Below are 16,109 nucleotides of genomic sequence, written 5' to 3' on the forward strand. Positions count from 1 at the left end.
GGTGCGTGACACACACAGGTTAGGTTACCAGAGTCTGGACAGCTCCTGTGGTCCTGAACTGAAGTGATCCTGCGGCTCGCTGCAATTCTTTCCCTCTGATTGGTTGAGACACGCACAGTGGACTCCTCAGTCCGTCGCTGATTGGCTGCTTCACCTGCCAGACAAGCGAATTTCCTTCACAACAGACCGACCCGGGGAGCAGCTGCTGCAGGAGCAGTGCGCTCAGTGTCACCGGGCACCGGAGAAAGATGATTTCACAGCGAGGTCGATAACGCGTGTCGCCGCGGGCCCGTGAGGACATCCAGACAGGTGAGACTGATTCACACATGACACGTCTCTCTTGTTGTGATGTTGGATTACAGAGAGCAATGCGCCGGCTCATAGAGAATGGCCTGCTGCTGCTGCTGCTGCTGCTGCGAGGAGGTGTTAACTGTTGACTGTCATTGAGCACAGACTCTTCATTAATGCACTGCTGCAAGATCATCTACGCGACGGCAGGGTTGTGTTTGGAAAGTTCTCTTATATAAATATATTTAAACCATAAGACATCACAGACATGAAACATGACGCGACTCACCTTGAACATGAATCTGTGAAGGTGGCAGAGCGCACATCATAGCAACCGAGAGCAATTTATCTCTCCATAATCTCCCTTTGAATTGATTTTAAGTCATGTTTTGGTGTCGTTGTTATTAAAAGCAATGCATCATTTCTGGAGAGGGGATGACAATGCACCACTTGGCAGTTACGCACGCACGTGACACGCGCAATTTAATATATTAACTTCGGGGAACCACCGTGACTCACTGATTAAGCTCCTTCAGTGTGTTGGACACACAGTGTATAGGGAATGATCTGGTAAAGGATGAGAGAGTTAAGCTCCAGCACCTGTTGCACGGAGATGGAGGTTTATCTGTCTTCATGCAGTATACATCATAGGTCAGTTTTTGTCAGATTAAAGCGTGCAACAATGGGCCCCTGGGCACAGTTATGCAAAAGGCCCCAATGCCTGTCCTACAAATGCCTCTGTTTGTTGTTTTGCATCTCTCTGTGGTTGTTACGCAATTTTTTTGCGGTTTTTTGTCTCTGCCTTGTTGTTTAGTGTCTCTATGGGGTCATTTTGTACCTTTTTTGTGTCACCTTGTAGTCGCTTTATGTCTCTGTGTAGCTGTTTTGCCTGTTTTCGTAGTTATTTTGTGTTTCTTTGCAGTTCCTTTCCATCTTTGTGTTCTTTTTGCGCCTTTTTCTGGTCATTTTGAGTCTCTTCCTGGTCAGTATGTGTTAATTAGAGTGACATTTTGCAGGTGAAGACACCCTCACACTGTGCCAAGGTAGGCCCTTTCATTAATCCATCCATGCATTAAAGCAGTGGTTCCCATCCGGTCCAGCCGCAGGGTTCAGATTTCTCCTTCGTCATTAGTTTGAGGTCCACACAGTTATATATATATTCAGCGTCATACTTGCGTTTGGCCATGTCATCGAGCTGGTTTGCTGTCTCTGTGAAGTAGCTGTCAGTTATTCACTCACTCTACAGCAGGAAATGGCACTATACAAAATGAAAGCTCTGTGCCTGAAATTCACTGTACTTATACATTATTAAAATAATATGTGTTTTTTACAAACTTAACTCGTTAGGGAGTCACTTGCGACAATTCAGAATAGACCCAGGACCCTGTTGTTAAATGCATACCCCTTTTACTCCAACTCCTAAGGAATTTTATCAATTTCTGTATTCCTCATTCATCGAGAAGGCAGGCGAGAAAAACAGTTTTCTTCAAAATTAAAGGTAACACAGCACAACAACTGATATACACAGACTCAGCAAAGAGTTACACAAACAGATTAGATTTACAAGACACTGTATGTCAAATTATTCCAATAGGCTAGGCCAGTGGTTCCCAGCTGGTGGGTCGAGGTCCAGCAGTTCTGAATGGACCGCAAGTGACTTGTGAACGTGTCAAGTTTTTAAAAGCACACTTTATTTTTAAGTACAGTGAATTTCCGGTACAGAGCTTTTATTTTGAAGTGCTGTTTCCTGCTGTAGAGTGAGTGAATAATGGATAGCTCCTTAACAGAGACAGCAAACTAGCTCAATTCAAGTATGATCCTGACATACACTAATGACTAAGGTGAAATCTGGACCCTGTGGTTGGACCAGTTGGGAACCCCTGGGCTAGGCTGCTTGCTTTAAGATATAAGGAAAGGAAAGGACAGGAGAGGAAAGGAAAGGAAAGTAACCCTAGAATCAGAATTAATTATACACATTGACTGATGTATTTGCATCTGTTCCGTGTTTGCTGTTTGCAAAGACAGAGGACAGATTTGAATGACTCAGCAGCCAGATTTGGATGTGTTGTGTCTCCAGCTACACGATTTATGTGTCTTTTGGCCCACTACAGAATAAAGCAGGTAATCTTGAACGTATAGCATTAAAACTACAGTGTGTTCCAGTTATTTTTCTCAGTCTAGGATTAGAAACTGCATATATTTCCATAATTCTGAAGCAAAAATAGCTTCTTTTTAGAGTCTGTTTACTCCGGCCTGAATGAAATCTGTTCTTGGTTTTTATTCTTTTGATGGTCAATCAGTCAGAGCACATGAAACATTGCGCTTCATGTGTTCTTTCTTTGATGCAAGCCTCTTTGAAGTGCTGACAGTGAATAAAATGCAAACTCAGATGGCTATTTAAAACAGGAAGAAGCGATCGACCCAACAGATTTGGATTTAAATGCAGGATTTACAGTGTGTACTACATCGTGTTGTTGTGCTGCCTGCATACAGTGGCATGGTAACTTTGTTAAGGCCTCAGAGACATTGCTCGCTCTCTCTTGTGTGAACTGTACATTTTTTTTACAACTATTGTAGTAAGAAGTCATGCAAAAGCTATAAGGTATAAGCTTTAGTTTCAGTGCATCCATCGAGGCCTGTGCAGCTTTGGTTTGGACTTGTGTGTGTGTCAGAGGGAAGGGATTTAGAGGTCACTCTGTTTTTAGGTAAATGTGAAATATTTGCCCCATAGATTCCAGAGAGGGCTGCCTCTCCGTTCCTAGGGCCCGTAGTCTTTATTGTCACAGCTCTTTCACTGTTGAGCTCTTTATTCTTGTCAGCCGTGCGTCTCAATTAACACACTGGGGAGCTTTGTGCGGAGAGAGCCCGCTGTCTGTGTGTGTGCACTCAGTCGTGTGTATGCATTTACATGAGCACACCAGTGCTTGTGCACAGGGAGTGTGTGTGAATGCGTGTGCGTTGGCGCGTGAGTCGTCTTTGTGCCTGAATGCATAACGGCAGTGAAAACGAGAGAATGTGATACAAGTGCAGGCCGAATGAGGGACTGGGTGTAAAATGAATGGGAGGCAAAGGAAGGGGACACAACAGAGAGGAGGTACCCTTTTTACAGATAGACGTTTCATGGCTTGTGATGTGAGGAGCAGCTCCTCTGTTCTCTACAGGCACAGACAGACGTTTAGGAAAAAGTGTCTTATTCTTGGTCCACAGCTGCTGTGGAAGGGCTCTTGTATTTTCCGTTGTTGGAGTGTGTGAAGAGGCTGCTGATGCTAGCAGTGTGGTCAGCAGCAGAGTGCTTCAGGCGAACCCTCCTCCGTCTCTTTAGGGATCCTCAGACAAATGATTGACTGTCTGGTGAGTATGGACTCGTACTTGGCAAAGCTGGTATTGTTTGCTGATGAAGGGTCGGCTGTTTGCAGGCTCATAAACCTGTTTGTGGTACCCGCTGTGCTGTATTAATTGAGTGAATTTCTGATTGTCCATATGTCTGTAATTTAAACCTGAAAGAGCAAAGTTGGGAGTACTGAATACATCCATCAGTTTTCCGGTGCTTATCCACGGCCAGGTCACGATAGCATCAGGCTAACCAAGGTCCCTTCTCCCTGACAACGTTTCCAGCTCCTCCTTGGGGATCGCAGGGCAATCCCAAGCCAAATAACACATATAACCTCTCGAACGTGTTCTGAGTATACCCCAGGGTCTCCTCCAAGTTGGATGTGCTAGGGAAACCTCCACAGGAAGCTTATCTCTAAGGGTGAGCCCAGCCACCCTATGGAGGAAACTCATTCTCATCTCATTCTTTCGGGTGATATACCCAGACCTCATGACCATAGATGCCTTATTTAAATTTCAAATTTGTACTACAAACACCACTTCAATATCAACTTGCTCGTACTCTTGAAAAATTAAACTTGCTTATTTGATCTGGCCAGGAGCCAAAAATCGTTTTAAAATGATTTGAAACAGAGAACAAAGCAAATGAAGCTATTTTATGAAGCTGTAACAGCTAATGTTTGGTAATTTTTCTTGACATACAGTGTTATTAAATTACTTAAATTGGACCTATTATGCTTTTCCTTGTGTACTGTCATATGTTACCATGTTGGATGTTCATATTAAATGTGGCCAAAGTTTCAAAGTAATGAGGTAAATGTATGTAAAGGTAATCCCTGTGAGCCTCAGATGGTTGAATACTCTGTTTCCAATGGTTTTTTTTTGCTACTTTTGCAATAAACTAATGTGTTTTTTGACTATTAAATAAAGCATGAAAACATGTTCTAGCAGAAACCCAACCTACACATATGAACATGTAGATGAGCATTATAGGTCCCCTTTAAGGTGCTTCATCAGTGATTTCAACTTTAATTCACAATCAGACAACATGCCATCTATTTATGAGGTTTCTAATTCTTCCACTGGTGTTCTCTTGTGCTCTGTGTGTGTGTGTGTGTGTGTGTGTAGGCTATAAATCCATCAGTTTGCTCACGCACGTAATTCACATGAGTACTCGGAGGCCCAATGCAGCGCTGTGTAACTATAAACATGAAGCTGAGTGCTCTCTTTCTTGATACCCAGTGCCAGTTAATGCCTAATCCTCAGCACGAAAAAAGACAAACAAACACGCTCGGTCAGCGTCACCAAGCAACCAGGTAGTTCTGTTATTCAGTGGAAGCAAAGCACAAAGCAGTCTGGGTAGCTCGTCTACAGACCCTCTGTGGAGATACTCTTCACACAAAGTAATCATCTGTAGATCCCATTAGTAATTTCAGGTGTCTCACTCTCTGATAGTAAGAGATTTTAGAAATATATTTATGAAGCTGTCTGACATCGTACTAGCTATATTCCAAGACCAATAATTATTTTATCTCATGCATGCTTGTCCTTGTAGTCTTTTTATTTACATATATAAAAGGCTGGTATTCAGGGTGCGTTGCTTTGTGCTGTAAAGTGGAGGCCTCTCCTCTCTTACCAAGTCCTTTTAGGCCGCCTGAGATCAATGCTTAGATATTCATGGTGCGATGGCAGGAAGGTGTTTGAAGGCTGGGAGACTGTACGCCTCACAAAAGACAACTGCTTTGATTTCCTAGTGAGGCTTTAATATAGATTCATTCATCTTAATATAGAGACGGATGAGAGAGAGAGAGAACGCCTTCAGAAGCACCAGGTTACACTAGGTTAACCATTTCTGTTCCTGCCCTATACACACTGTTATGTCGTAATAATGTCTTCTTCTGAACAGCCTAACTGAAAATCCTGTTTCATTACATTTTGCAGTGTAATACTGCAGGAGAAAAGATTTCCCCACAGCAGCTGTAACTGATACCCATATTGATGACTGTCAGCTGACATCACCATTTCTATTTATCTACATCATTTTTTTGTTCCATACCAATAAGATGCAATAATGCTGTGTCATCTTTGCTATTGTGTGGATGTGCGAGAGGTTACCGTTTGCAGGTTTTTAGTATATTCTATATTTTTCTAATCAAAAAATGTAAGTAAAATTAGTCTTTCTCCGACTTACTCCAACTTCCCTATCCTGTCAGTCATGCTCAGGACTCAGCACATTCCTTCCAAGTGGAGATAAAGTCTTATTTTAGATAACACAGCAGGGCACTGTAGTTTTTTTCAAACATTACTGGAGTAAACAGGAGTAATTAGTGCATCTGTTGTAGGGGTGTAAGAAAATATTAATACACTTAAATATTGCGATTTTATGTTTTGTGATACTGTTCTCAAAAAAGCACTGTCAATTTTTGATTGTTTACAATTTTTTATTTTCTTATTTTGTTTACCTAAAGAACCCTGCAAACACTTTTATTTATTTTTTTAATGTTAATTCCTTTGCTCAGATTGCAAAAAAAGTAGGGCTATGATGTTGGATGTTACAAGGACTGTGACTCATACAAATGCAGATCGTACTGTTAGGATTGCATAAAAATTAAACTTTTGTTGCATATTTTTCTTTACACTATGACAGCTTCCTAAAATTACATTTTAAAAATTGCAGTGCATCGCTTTGTTTACAGTATTGCAATATACAGCAACAATATTGAATGGTAACCCCAGTATCGTGATATGTATCGAATTGCCTGATTCTTGCCAACACACAGACCTTATTTGTTGCGGACTATTTTCAGTCATGGATAAATACATAGAGATAAAATAAATAAAGTAATCAATAAATCAATAATCAATAAAATAAGCAATCTATCTATCTATCTATCTATCTATCTATCTATCTATCTATCTATAAAAACATGTCACACTTGAAAGACAGGGTGACATAAGTATATCATGTGACCTCTGTCACATGACTCTTACATGAGCTCTTAAATTGCACACCTGTTTCCAATGCATTTTACACCCTGATGAAGACTTTCTAGTCAAAACGCGTTGGTTTATTCACACATTAATAAAGGATTTTTAAGTACAGTCAGAGTGCCTCGGACTCTTTGCCCCCATCCTTAAAGAGCACCCAATTTTTTTTACATCTAACTACATAGAGCCTTAACCCAGTGCAGCACTCCATGTTTTTCTTTTTATCAGTGACTATGGATGAAAACATATTTGGTGTGCCAGGAGGTAAAGGCCTACGACACCTGGGCTGTTGTGTGTGGGATGGAAAATTAACCACAGCGACCATGTTAATGGGGCGGCACGGTGGTGTGTTGGTTAGCACTGTCGCCTCACAGCAAGAGGGTTTCCCGGTTCGATCAGAAGGGGAACCCTTCTGTGCGGAGTTTGCATGTTTTCCCCGTGTCAGCGGCTTCAGTCCAAAGACATGCAGATTGGGGATTAGGTTAACTGATAACTCTAAATTGTCCGTAGGTGTGAATGTGAATCAGGCTACGGTAACAGAGGCAGTTCTTGTTGGTTGAATCAATATGTCATTGGTTCTGCGCTTTTCATGGGCTGTATGGTCAAAAATAAAAAATAGCAAATATTGTCATTTTATCCTTTGATGCAATATGAGACAGCTCATTTGCCACATGTGTTCAAACTGTGACTGTGGCAACAGTCTGCAGATTAAATACTGGAGCGCTGTTGACTCTAGTTCAGGTTAAGTATATTGTTTGTTTGTATAGTTGCGGTATTTTCAATTCAGGTGTCAGGTGTAATGTTGAACAATTGACTTGGTTGGCTGGTTGAGAGTATGAAATGAGCACATTATTATTCTGTTAAACACCAAGAGATAGTGGAGAATTAGCTTATTTTAGATCATTTGAGGTAGTTTAGGCCAATCCAGTTGTGTTGAGATCATTTTATTTGGCTGATTTGAATTTCATTATAGAAAATATATGTCTGCAAAATCAGGATTCACCTCAACCTCAGGTTCACCTTTTCTTTTTCCTCTCATGGGACATTGTTAGAGCTTTGTTTTCTGAACAACGTGCAATTATCACCCATTTACAAACTATTACCTGTACTTTCTGTACCACGCACACAAGGGAGCGCCGGTCATCACTCATACTCTCCATTAGAGATGGAATAAGTCAGTCAGGCTGTAAGTATCTTCTTGGTGGTAGCGAGGGATGAGGATCTCTGATTTGTTTACTCCAGCTCTCATGGCAACCTAAGCCTGCACCGCCCTTGGAGCAGGACTCAAGCACGGAATTAAGTGAGGATTACAATACAGCGTAACAGACACTCAAGCAGATACTGAACAGGTGCACTTGTGTCATGTGCATACAGACTCTTTACATGGAGGGTGAGAAAGGGATCTACAAAATTGGCATATGATAAATATTCTCACAAATGTACTAGCTGATGAAAGGGAACAGATTTAAACACAATATTTAGACAATGTAAAGGACAGAGGAGGCTACCATGAGCACCACAGTTACCATTAATGACATTTCTTTGTATCTCTCTTGTGCTCCATTCCAGGTGGTCTCACTGAACGACCCACGGCTGCACCCTGACACTGTCTTCTGTTCAGCCTCCGTCCTCCAACCCCCCCATCCAGCTCCTCTTCCCTCCTCCTCAACCTGTGGCCTATTTATACCCTGGAGACTCAGAAGAGCCCATTAAAGCTCCGCAGACCTCTCCAGCAAGAGACATCAGTGAGCATGAGTCCGTGTGGCCGGTGTGATCTCTAGCCTCATCACGCTTTCCTTGACAGCTACAAATAAGGAAACTAAGGCTTTAACTGCAGGAAATTCTTGAAATACAACAAGACTAAAGCTGCATGAGCTGACAAACTGATATTTCATTGTGGAGAGGACAGTTTGCAGCTGCAGCAGATTTGGGGAAGTCTGGATGCAGCATGTGCTCGGGTCTACAGACTGGAATTTGGGTCCTATTTAGCTGAAATACACTTATTAATAACATTTGTTTACGGACTCAGTTGTCTAAATAATGAAATTTGGGCAAGGCAACTGAAAGACATTACCTTGTAAATGGCTCACACATCTGAAGGTAAGTCAGGTTTTATATCCCATGCTTTAAATCAGCTTTTACATTGAAGCTATTTTATGTGATCCATGATGTTTTATTAATCTTGTGTTGCCGATAGCTATGTACTTTTTCTTGTATTGTTAATTTGATATAATAAGGCAAGAAAAAATAGAAAATATATCTTTAAATATATGTATGCTGTTAAATACAAGCAGCAGCAAATATTTACTGAAGCACTTTCAAATCTTGTTATCATGTTGTTTAGTTTTAGCTTAAAGGGGTAGATTTTAAAAGCCACTCGCACAATGTAGGAACATCAATCACTGTGCAACGAGCCACAAAAGTAATGTTTTTCTTCCATATTGTGCATCCAGTTCTTCTCCACCCCCAGCCATGAGCTAAGCACCCGCCACCCTGGGCGTCCCTTGCAGGATGACTGCTGTCTGCCCCTCCGAGAGCAGCCCAGAAGGGGCTGAAGCCGGGGCCGGGACAGCAGGCTGTAGGGGGCCGGGGGCAGCAGGCACCGCCGGGAGCATCTCAGTCTCTGGCACAGAGACCGGGGGCTCTAATGGAGAGTCTGTCTGTGGATCAGTCGGAGGCACAGCCGTGGTCCCTGGTGGCCATAGGTACGCCCGCTGGAGCCGCCAGGACAGCTCAGACATCAACACGGATGATGAGGGAGCCACGATCCGCCGCCTCACTCCGCTGGAGAGGCTGAACCTGGATATGTGCCAGGATGAAAGGTAAGGGGTCATGAAATGAAATCAAAGTAAATATATCAGACAGTTTAAGAAGAGGTACAAAGACAATATCTTCACAAGTACAGAAATGGTTAGCGGGAATGTAAAGCACTAATGTTGGTTATCAGGTATTAAGAAGTGCGGTGGCGTTAATGTGTGGTTGATTGATGGTGAGAGAGTGTATTTATGTAGTAGTTTGATTAGTGATGGATTAGTATAGTTTGAGATTGGGCGAGGGCTAGACAACCATGTTGCTTCTTCCTGCTCTTTTTGGACATGAAATGTTAATTTATGTTTCTCACTATAAGTCTATTCATGATTTATTGTTTGTCTCTGTTTTGTAGGCTTTTTTTCTACAATATATTCTTTTCTTTTTTTTTTTAAATGTTCGAAATAAATCAAATTAAATCAAATCAAAAAAGCAGTAATCGCCATTATGTTAAAAACACAATTTGTTGTATTTAAATGTTTTTTTGGATTGAAAAGGTGGTTAAATTACTTTTTTTTTTTTTTTTATGTAATGTGGTCACAGGGTGGTCCGTGAGTTAACGGTGGGCAGAAGAATTGGCTTCTACAAAATTCGAGGAGAGATCGGCTGCGGAAATTTCTCCCATGTCAAGCTAGGAATTCATGCCCTCACCAAAGGTAAGAAAGTACAAAACATCAGTGAAATGCAACTGTTAAAACATCAGTACAGGAAAACATCTTCTGAGGAGGAGTAGCAATCATACTGATTAGACATAAACATATTATATAGTGAAAATGTTAGACATTTTGACCAATCAGCCATCACTAAAGGCAGAAATAAATGCACCTGTAAAGATAAGAATCTTAAGTAAGCTCCCATTTGCTCTCCGCTCTGCCTTTTTATTGGATTTAAGTGATAATTTGGCTGATGAGCTGTTTCCATCAATGGGCTGCAACACTAACAAGTGTGTCCTTATGTAGCAATTCACTAACAAGGCGATGTGTGCCTGGCCGGGGGGCTGATTCAGCCACGCAGAGACAGACTGTCTGCTGCCCTTGAACAGATGGATTGATTAGAGATCTCCAGTTTCCTTAGCGACGGCTAAAATTGCTGCATGCCTCATCAAAGGCAAAAGAGAGGGATGAAAATGAGTGTGTGGCTGCATGTGCGTGCGCTTTATGTTTTTAGGGTTATCTGCACTTTACTGCCTGCCTGTCCGTCTGTGCCGTGCTATGTGTGCGTGTGGATGTAAGTGGTATCATTTAGCTCCCCCAAAAACAATATGAGCTGCAATGCATTTTGAATGCTCCTATTGAAAGCTATGTCACAGCTGAAAGGGAGCCTAATACCGGCCTGAATAATGCATACTGACACACAATTAGATATCTCAACACCATTTTGCCACTTAAGAACTTTTCTGTATTCAGTTACCTGAGGTCTATTTAACGTCTCTTTATGAATCATTTAACAGAATACAGTAAAGATATCAGCTGTTTGAACTTGATATATGTAATGTATTTTGATCTTTATTGGCTGTAAGTTTGTGTACGTCTTTAAATGTGCAATATATTTTCCTTTCAGCACATTTTTAAAGGTGGTAAGCGTAGCTACATCAGCACTGTGTGTTCCTGTCATATTTAATTTTCACCCTGACTTGACCCTTCATATCTGCTCAGACGTGAAGTCACAGTAAGTGCAGTATTACAGGAAAAAAAGAGCAATTTTCCTTCATTTACAAAAAGAAAATTCTCTTTTAAGACAGGGCTAAAAGTGAGAATTGACCCCCTGGGAGAACATAATCAAGAAAATTGGTTTTCTGAGGGCAGCTAATCCTCCATCAAATTATCTAGAGGAGAGCATCAGGCGCGGTGACTTCAGGGGAAGAGCCAGGCTCACATTTTCTATCCTCTATCTACTGTACATAAGATTTACGTAACACATGTAATGCATTATTCTTCAGAAAAGGGGTATTAATGATGATAGAAATTATCAGGACACATTTATCCAGATTTTAAAAAATCAACTTTTAATTTTTTAAAGCATATCTCTGTGTGTTTTTAAATGATCTGTACAACTTCACCGATCACCGACCTTAATCTTCTCCTTCGGCATCACCAGACAAAGTGGCCATAAAAATCCTCGACAAAACCAAGCTGGATCAGAAGACCCAGAGGCTGCTGTCCAGAGAGATCTCCAGCATGGAGAAACTGCACCATCCCAACATCATACGCCTCTATGAGGTTCGACTCATACGCACACACTCATATTGATTTATATGAGCTCTGTCTGTTCCCCAGAGGCTTCCTCAGTGATCGCCACATCCGGCCTGACATCCATCCATTTATTTATTTTTTTTTACTATAGGTGGTGGAGACATTGTCACGGTTACACCTGGTGATGGAGTACGCAGGAGGAGGGGAGCTCTACACCAAAATTACTACTGAGGGGAAACTTTCTGACACTGACAGCAAGCTCGTCTTCGCTCAGATCCTCTCTGCTGTTAAACACATGGTTAGTACATACACGTTTGTATTGAAAAAAAAAAATAGAAAACATAATTTCAATCCGAATGTAACATATATAGGATTTAATTACAATTTTTATTATTAAATAACTGTTATTAACCATTAAGATGACAACCTATGCTGTCTCCTATATGTTGGTAATAGGATTCATTTTCATCTATAGTATCTTCTGTTCTCTGCTGCTACAATGACCTGGTTTGACCATGGAGGGTCATTAAAAATTAATCTAACCTTCTAATTTAATCTTTTAATGTTATTGCAGACTATTAATACATTGCGGGTTTTGATGCACCCATATTATAACAAACCAATTGTGAGATGTAGAAGATCTTGAACAGTGTACAGACTAAACAAAATATTTTTCTGATACCTAGAATATTTATATATATATGATGGACAGTGTGAGTGTATAGTGTAAAAAGGGTGATCAGGTGTCCCGTTATGTGGGACTGCACATCATGCTTATTCCTTGTCCCACATCCTGCATATTAAGACAGTGTCCTGCATTTTAATAAGCAGCAAAACTACTGCAGGAGTCAGGACAGATGCTCTTCTAAAATCTGGCTTTTATCCAATGGCTACGAAGAAAGCAGTGAAAGCTGTCATCAGGGGCCTGTGTTTGGTGTTAAACTGTGCACATGTGGGTCAAGTGCAGGTGAACCTGTCGCTGTCTTTGCTACGCTACATCAAATGGGGAAAATTACGAGTCAGTAGAAAGTCACAAGCTTTGCAGATTTAGGTGGAATATGATGGAAGCTACCACAAGGAAGAGGAAATGCGGCTACTGCAAAGACTGTGAAACTGTTTTTTGAAAAATTTGCGAGAATTATTTTTTGATTTCTCACAGGAATTTTTTTTTTAAGTTACATATGCATTATATAAAAATGTTGGCTGTCAGAGTTATCGTGTGCGTCCTTTTAACGCTACGAATTTCTTTTTTTATGCAATCTTAACACAAGTTCATTCTGTAATTATGACCCTCAGCCCATCCCGTAGTTTTGGGAAATCAGGATACGATGCAGCAGTAACATTATGGATGGCAAGCAGGAAAAAAACCTCTGTGAGCAGAAATGGATAGAGAAAGGCATCAGCTTTAAAGCCCAGCCAAATGGTTCTCTCCACAAGACCGAAGTTATTTGCATTTACTGACGATGTGAACTGAGTCATGTTGAGCTGCTTTAATAAAGAGGGGATGATTAGTTAACATTTACAAGTATAAAGTTCAAATCAAATCAAATCAAATCACATTTACTTATAAAGCACATTTAAAAACAACCTAGGTTAACCAAAGTGCTGTACAGTAAAGGTAAAATCACAAAATAACAAAGTGCAGAGATCAAGATACGTAGCAATGTAATGTATAGTCCCATGTACACAAGTCCAAAAGTAGAGGAACAAATTGGAGAGTGGAAATACAAAAGACTAAAAAAAAAAAAAGGGGGGGGATAAGAGTTCAGGAGCACTCAAAAGCTTTAGAGTAAAAGTGGGTCTTAAGTCTAGCCTTAAAAGTGTCCACAGATGGGGAACCCTTAATGGAGAGAGGTAGACTGTTCCAAAGTTTGGGTGCAGCCACAGCGAACGCAAGATCCCCTTTGCCCACATTGTCCTGCACAAAAATACTCTTCATCCCACATTTGGTTTGTTGGGATCAGGTCACCCTGAGTATAAAAGAGCTCTCATGAATTAGGAAAATAATGTTTATGAATTTGTTCACGTAGCAGCTTTACTAGATCAGCAGAATTTTAGTGGCAGCTTAAGAAAGTGCATGTGTCATTGATTTTATTTCTGGTCAGGATTCAGTTTATCGACGTAGCAGTCACACGGTTACATCTTAAATCCTGTAATATTCCCACCAGACATGTTTTAAGACACAAAACTACTCTGTAATAGTTTGTGTCTGATCTATTAAAAGAAAGAAAATTACACCTCTTCCTTTTCCTTCATTGAAAAAGTAAATACTGTATTTATTTCAGATATTTCAAAAGTTTACCTGCTGCACACAAGATGTCTGCTTCTTTACTGTAAAGTCAACTCTCAGTGTTTGTGCACTGTAGGCTTCAAATTTCCACATCACACTTGACGTGAAAGTAGGTGGCTCGTACATAATTCAGTTTCCCCTTGTTCTCTCACAGCATGAAAACAACATCATCCACCGTGACCTGAAGGCAGAAAATGTCTTCTACACCAGCAGCTCTTGTGTCAAGGTGGGGGACTTTGGCTTCAGCACGCTGAGCCGCCGCAGCGAGACACTCAACACATTCTGCGGCTCCCCACCTTACGCCGCCCCCGAGCTCTTTCGGGATGAGCACTACGTCGGCGTCTTTGTGGACATCTGGGCCCTGGGGGTGATGCTGTTCTTCATGGTGACGTGCACCATGCCATTCAGGGCGGACACTGTAGCCAAACTGAAGCGCTGCATCCTGGAGGGGGCCTACATCATCCCCTCGTGGGTGCCTGAGGCATGCCAGAGGCTGATCAGGGGAATCCTCCAACCCATACCGTCTGACCGCTTTACAGTGGAGCAGATGATGGGCTGTGAGTGGCTGCTTCCTGTGGACTTCCCGCGTGCCATGGAGCCCTTTAAACTAGACCCATCCCACCTAGCAGAGGGTGATCCATCTGAACTTGCGGAGGAAGATATGGAAGTAAAAGCAGCACTGGAGACACTGGGAATCACCCTGGAACACATCCTCAACAACCAGGGGAAAGACTGCAGGAGCTCCATCACAGGCGTCTACAGGATCCTGCTGCACCGCGCTCACAAGAAGCGGGCTGTTGAGAGCATGCCTGCGGTCAAAAAGGTCGCCGGGCCAACTACAACCAGCAAAAAGGAACGGCTAAAAGTGTACCGCAGTTTAAGGCACACTTCTAAGCTCTGTGTGATTCTGTGACAAAATGCTCCGCTTTGCTCTGGACCTAATAGCTTGGGATGAGATTGCATGGATTTAATTAGAAATAAAAAAATTAAAAAGTGCTCTACAGTCCAGCAGTTTAACTTGAAACCATGGTATATAACTCCACTCAGCTTCTGAAATCTGGGATTTCTTACTTTAGTATCTTTCTTCTAGTAAGTGATATTAGTCTCTGTGAGAATGTTGCTGCAGGTGAATCATTATTGTCTCCCTTTTTGACAGGGACATGGACCTGTAATACTATAATTATAATAATGTTATGAAGTGATTTATTTATGTTAACATAATGATGATGAGGTGGCATACGTATCTTTTAATTTCGGTCATGCAGGCCAGATATTTATAGTCCATACTCATTCTCTGTTGTGCAGGATCACCACTAAACCCTATGAGAAATCAATGTAGCATCAGTCTTAAGGAAAAAAAAGAAATCCACCACATTATGCTGAGCGGTGAGACATGCAGTCAGTACATGAAATACGGGGTCTTTACTGTTTAAATGCACTTTTCTTCGATGCCTTAGTTTTCTATCATGTTATGAAACCAGCCAGACTGGTTTCATTATACTCCTTAACGTGTGTGATGACATGAATAGAGAGTTCACATCTCACCTTCTTATGTGATGTATCTCTATGAGATGTTCCTGCTGTCAGACCGGTTAACATGAATGACCTCACTCTGTTTTTCCTGTGGCTCCATAAAGCCAATAAATGTTATTAAAGTGCAAATACAGACATATCAACCACCAAAGTTATCAGTTGTTCATGTGGCAAAATCCATTTTCAGTTCAACAGTTTCTGTAATTTTTTTTTTTTTTTAAATCATCTGATGCCATGTTCATGCTCATGTGTTGATTAAAATACATGTAAATTTAAATGCATCATTCTTTTCTTGTGCTGCTTTCAGACGCCATTCACAAGTATTTAAACCCTAAATCCCTGAGCAAATTGGTGCAATTTATTTTGAAAACATGGGGGAAAAGACAGTGGGCAACTTGGTAAGAAATGTCCCACAAATTGGAAAAAGAAAAAAAAAGAGATTTATGAAATTAAAAGAAAAAAGCTACTGAAAAATATATTATTATTACATATTTAGAATTAATAAAGTATTCTGAATATGAATCTGAATTATGGCACACAGATACTATTATTGTCATTTTTAAAACAGTTTTTGATCAGCTGTATTTGGTTAACAAATTTTATTCTATTTGAAATTCTATTTTTTTTAGTTATGTTTGCTAGGCAAGGTAAAATGATAAAAAAAATGAATCTTGCCATGT

General features: G+C 40.9%; 1 protein-coding gene across 3 annotated transcripts; it reads left to right on the forward strand.

The window, feature by feature from the left end:
- Positions 1 to 194: 194 nt before the first annotated feature.
- Positions 195 to 15,695, forward strand: nim1ka (NIM1 serine/threonine protein kinase a). Of its 3 annotated transcripts, none has more exons than XM_050050917.1 (7): positions 195 to 309; positions 8,176 to 8,706; positions 9,060 to 9,428; positions 9,958 to 10,070; positions 11,512 to 11,633; positions 11,758 to 11,904; positions 14,051 to 15,695. In XM_050050917.1, the coding sequence occupies exons 3-7, from the start codon at positions 9,118 to 9,120 to the stop codon at positions 14,807 to 14,809; spliced, it is 1,452 nt and encodes a 483-aa protein (XP_049906874.1). In that variant the 5' UTR covers positions 195 to 309; positions 8,176 to 8,706; positions 9,060 to 9,117; the 3' UTR covers positions 14,810 to 15,695. The 3 variants fall into 3 exon arrangements, with proteins under 3 accessions (XP_049906874.1, XP_049906875.1, XP_049906876.1); XM_050050918.1 differs by lacking the exon at positions 195 to 309 and adding an exon at positions 3,200 to 3,639; XM_050050919.1 differs by lacking the exon at positions 195 to 309 and adding an exon at positions 7,950 to 7,996.
- The last annotated feature ends 414 nt before the right edge of the window (positions 15,696 to 16,109 follow it).

The sequence above is a fragment of the Epinephelus moara genome, chromosome 8, assembly GCF_006386435.1.
Source record: "Epinephelus moara isolate mb chromosome 8, YSFRI_EMoa_1.0, whole genome shotgun sequence".
Classification (NCBI taxonomy): domain Eukaryota; kingdom Metazoa; phylum Chordata; class Actinopteri; order Perciformes; family Serranidae; genus Epinephelus; species Epinephelus moara.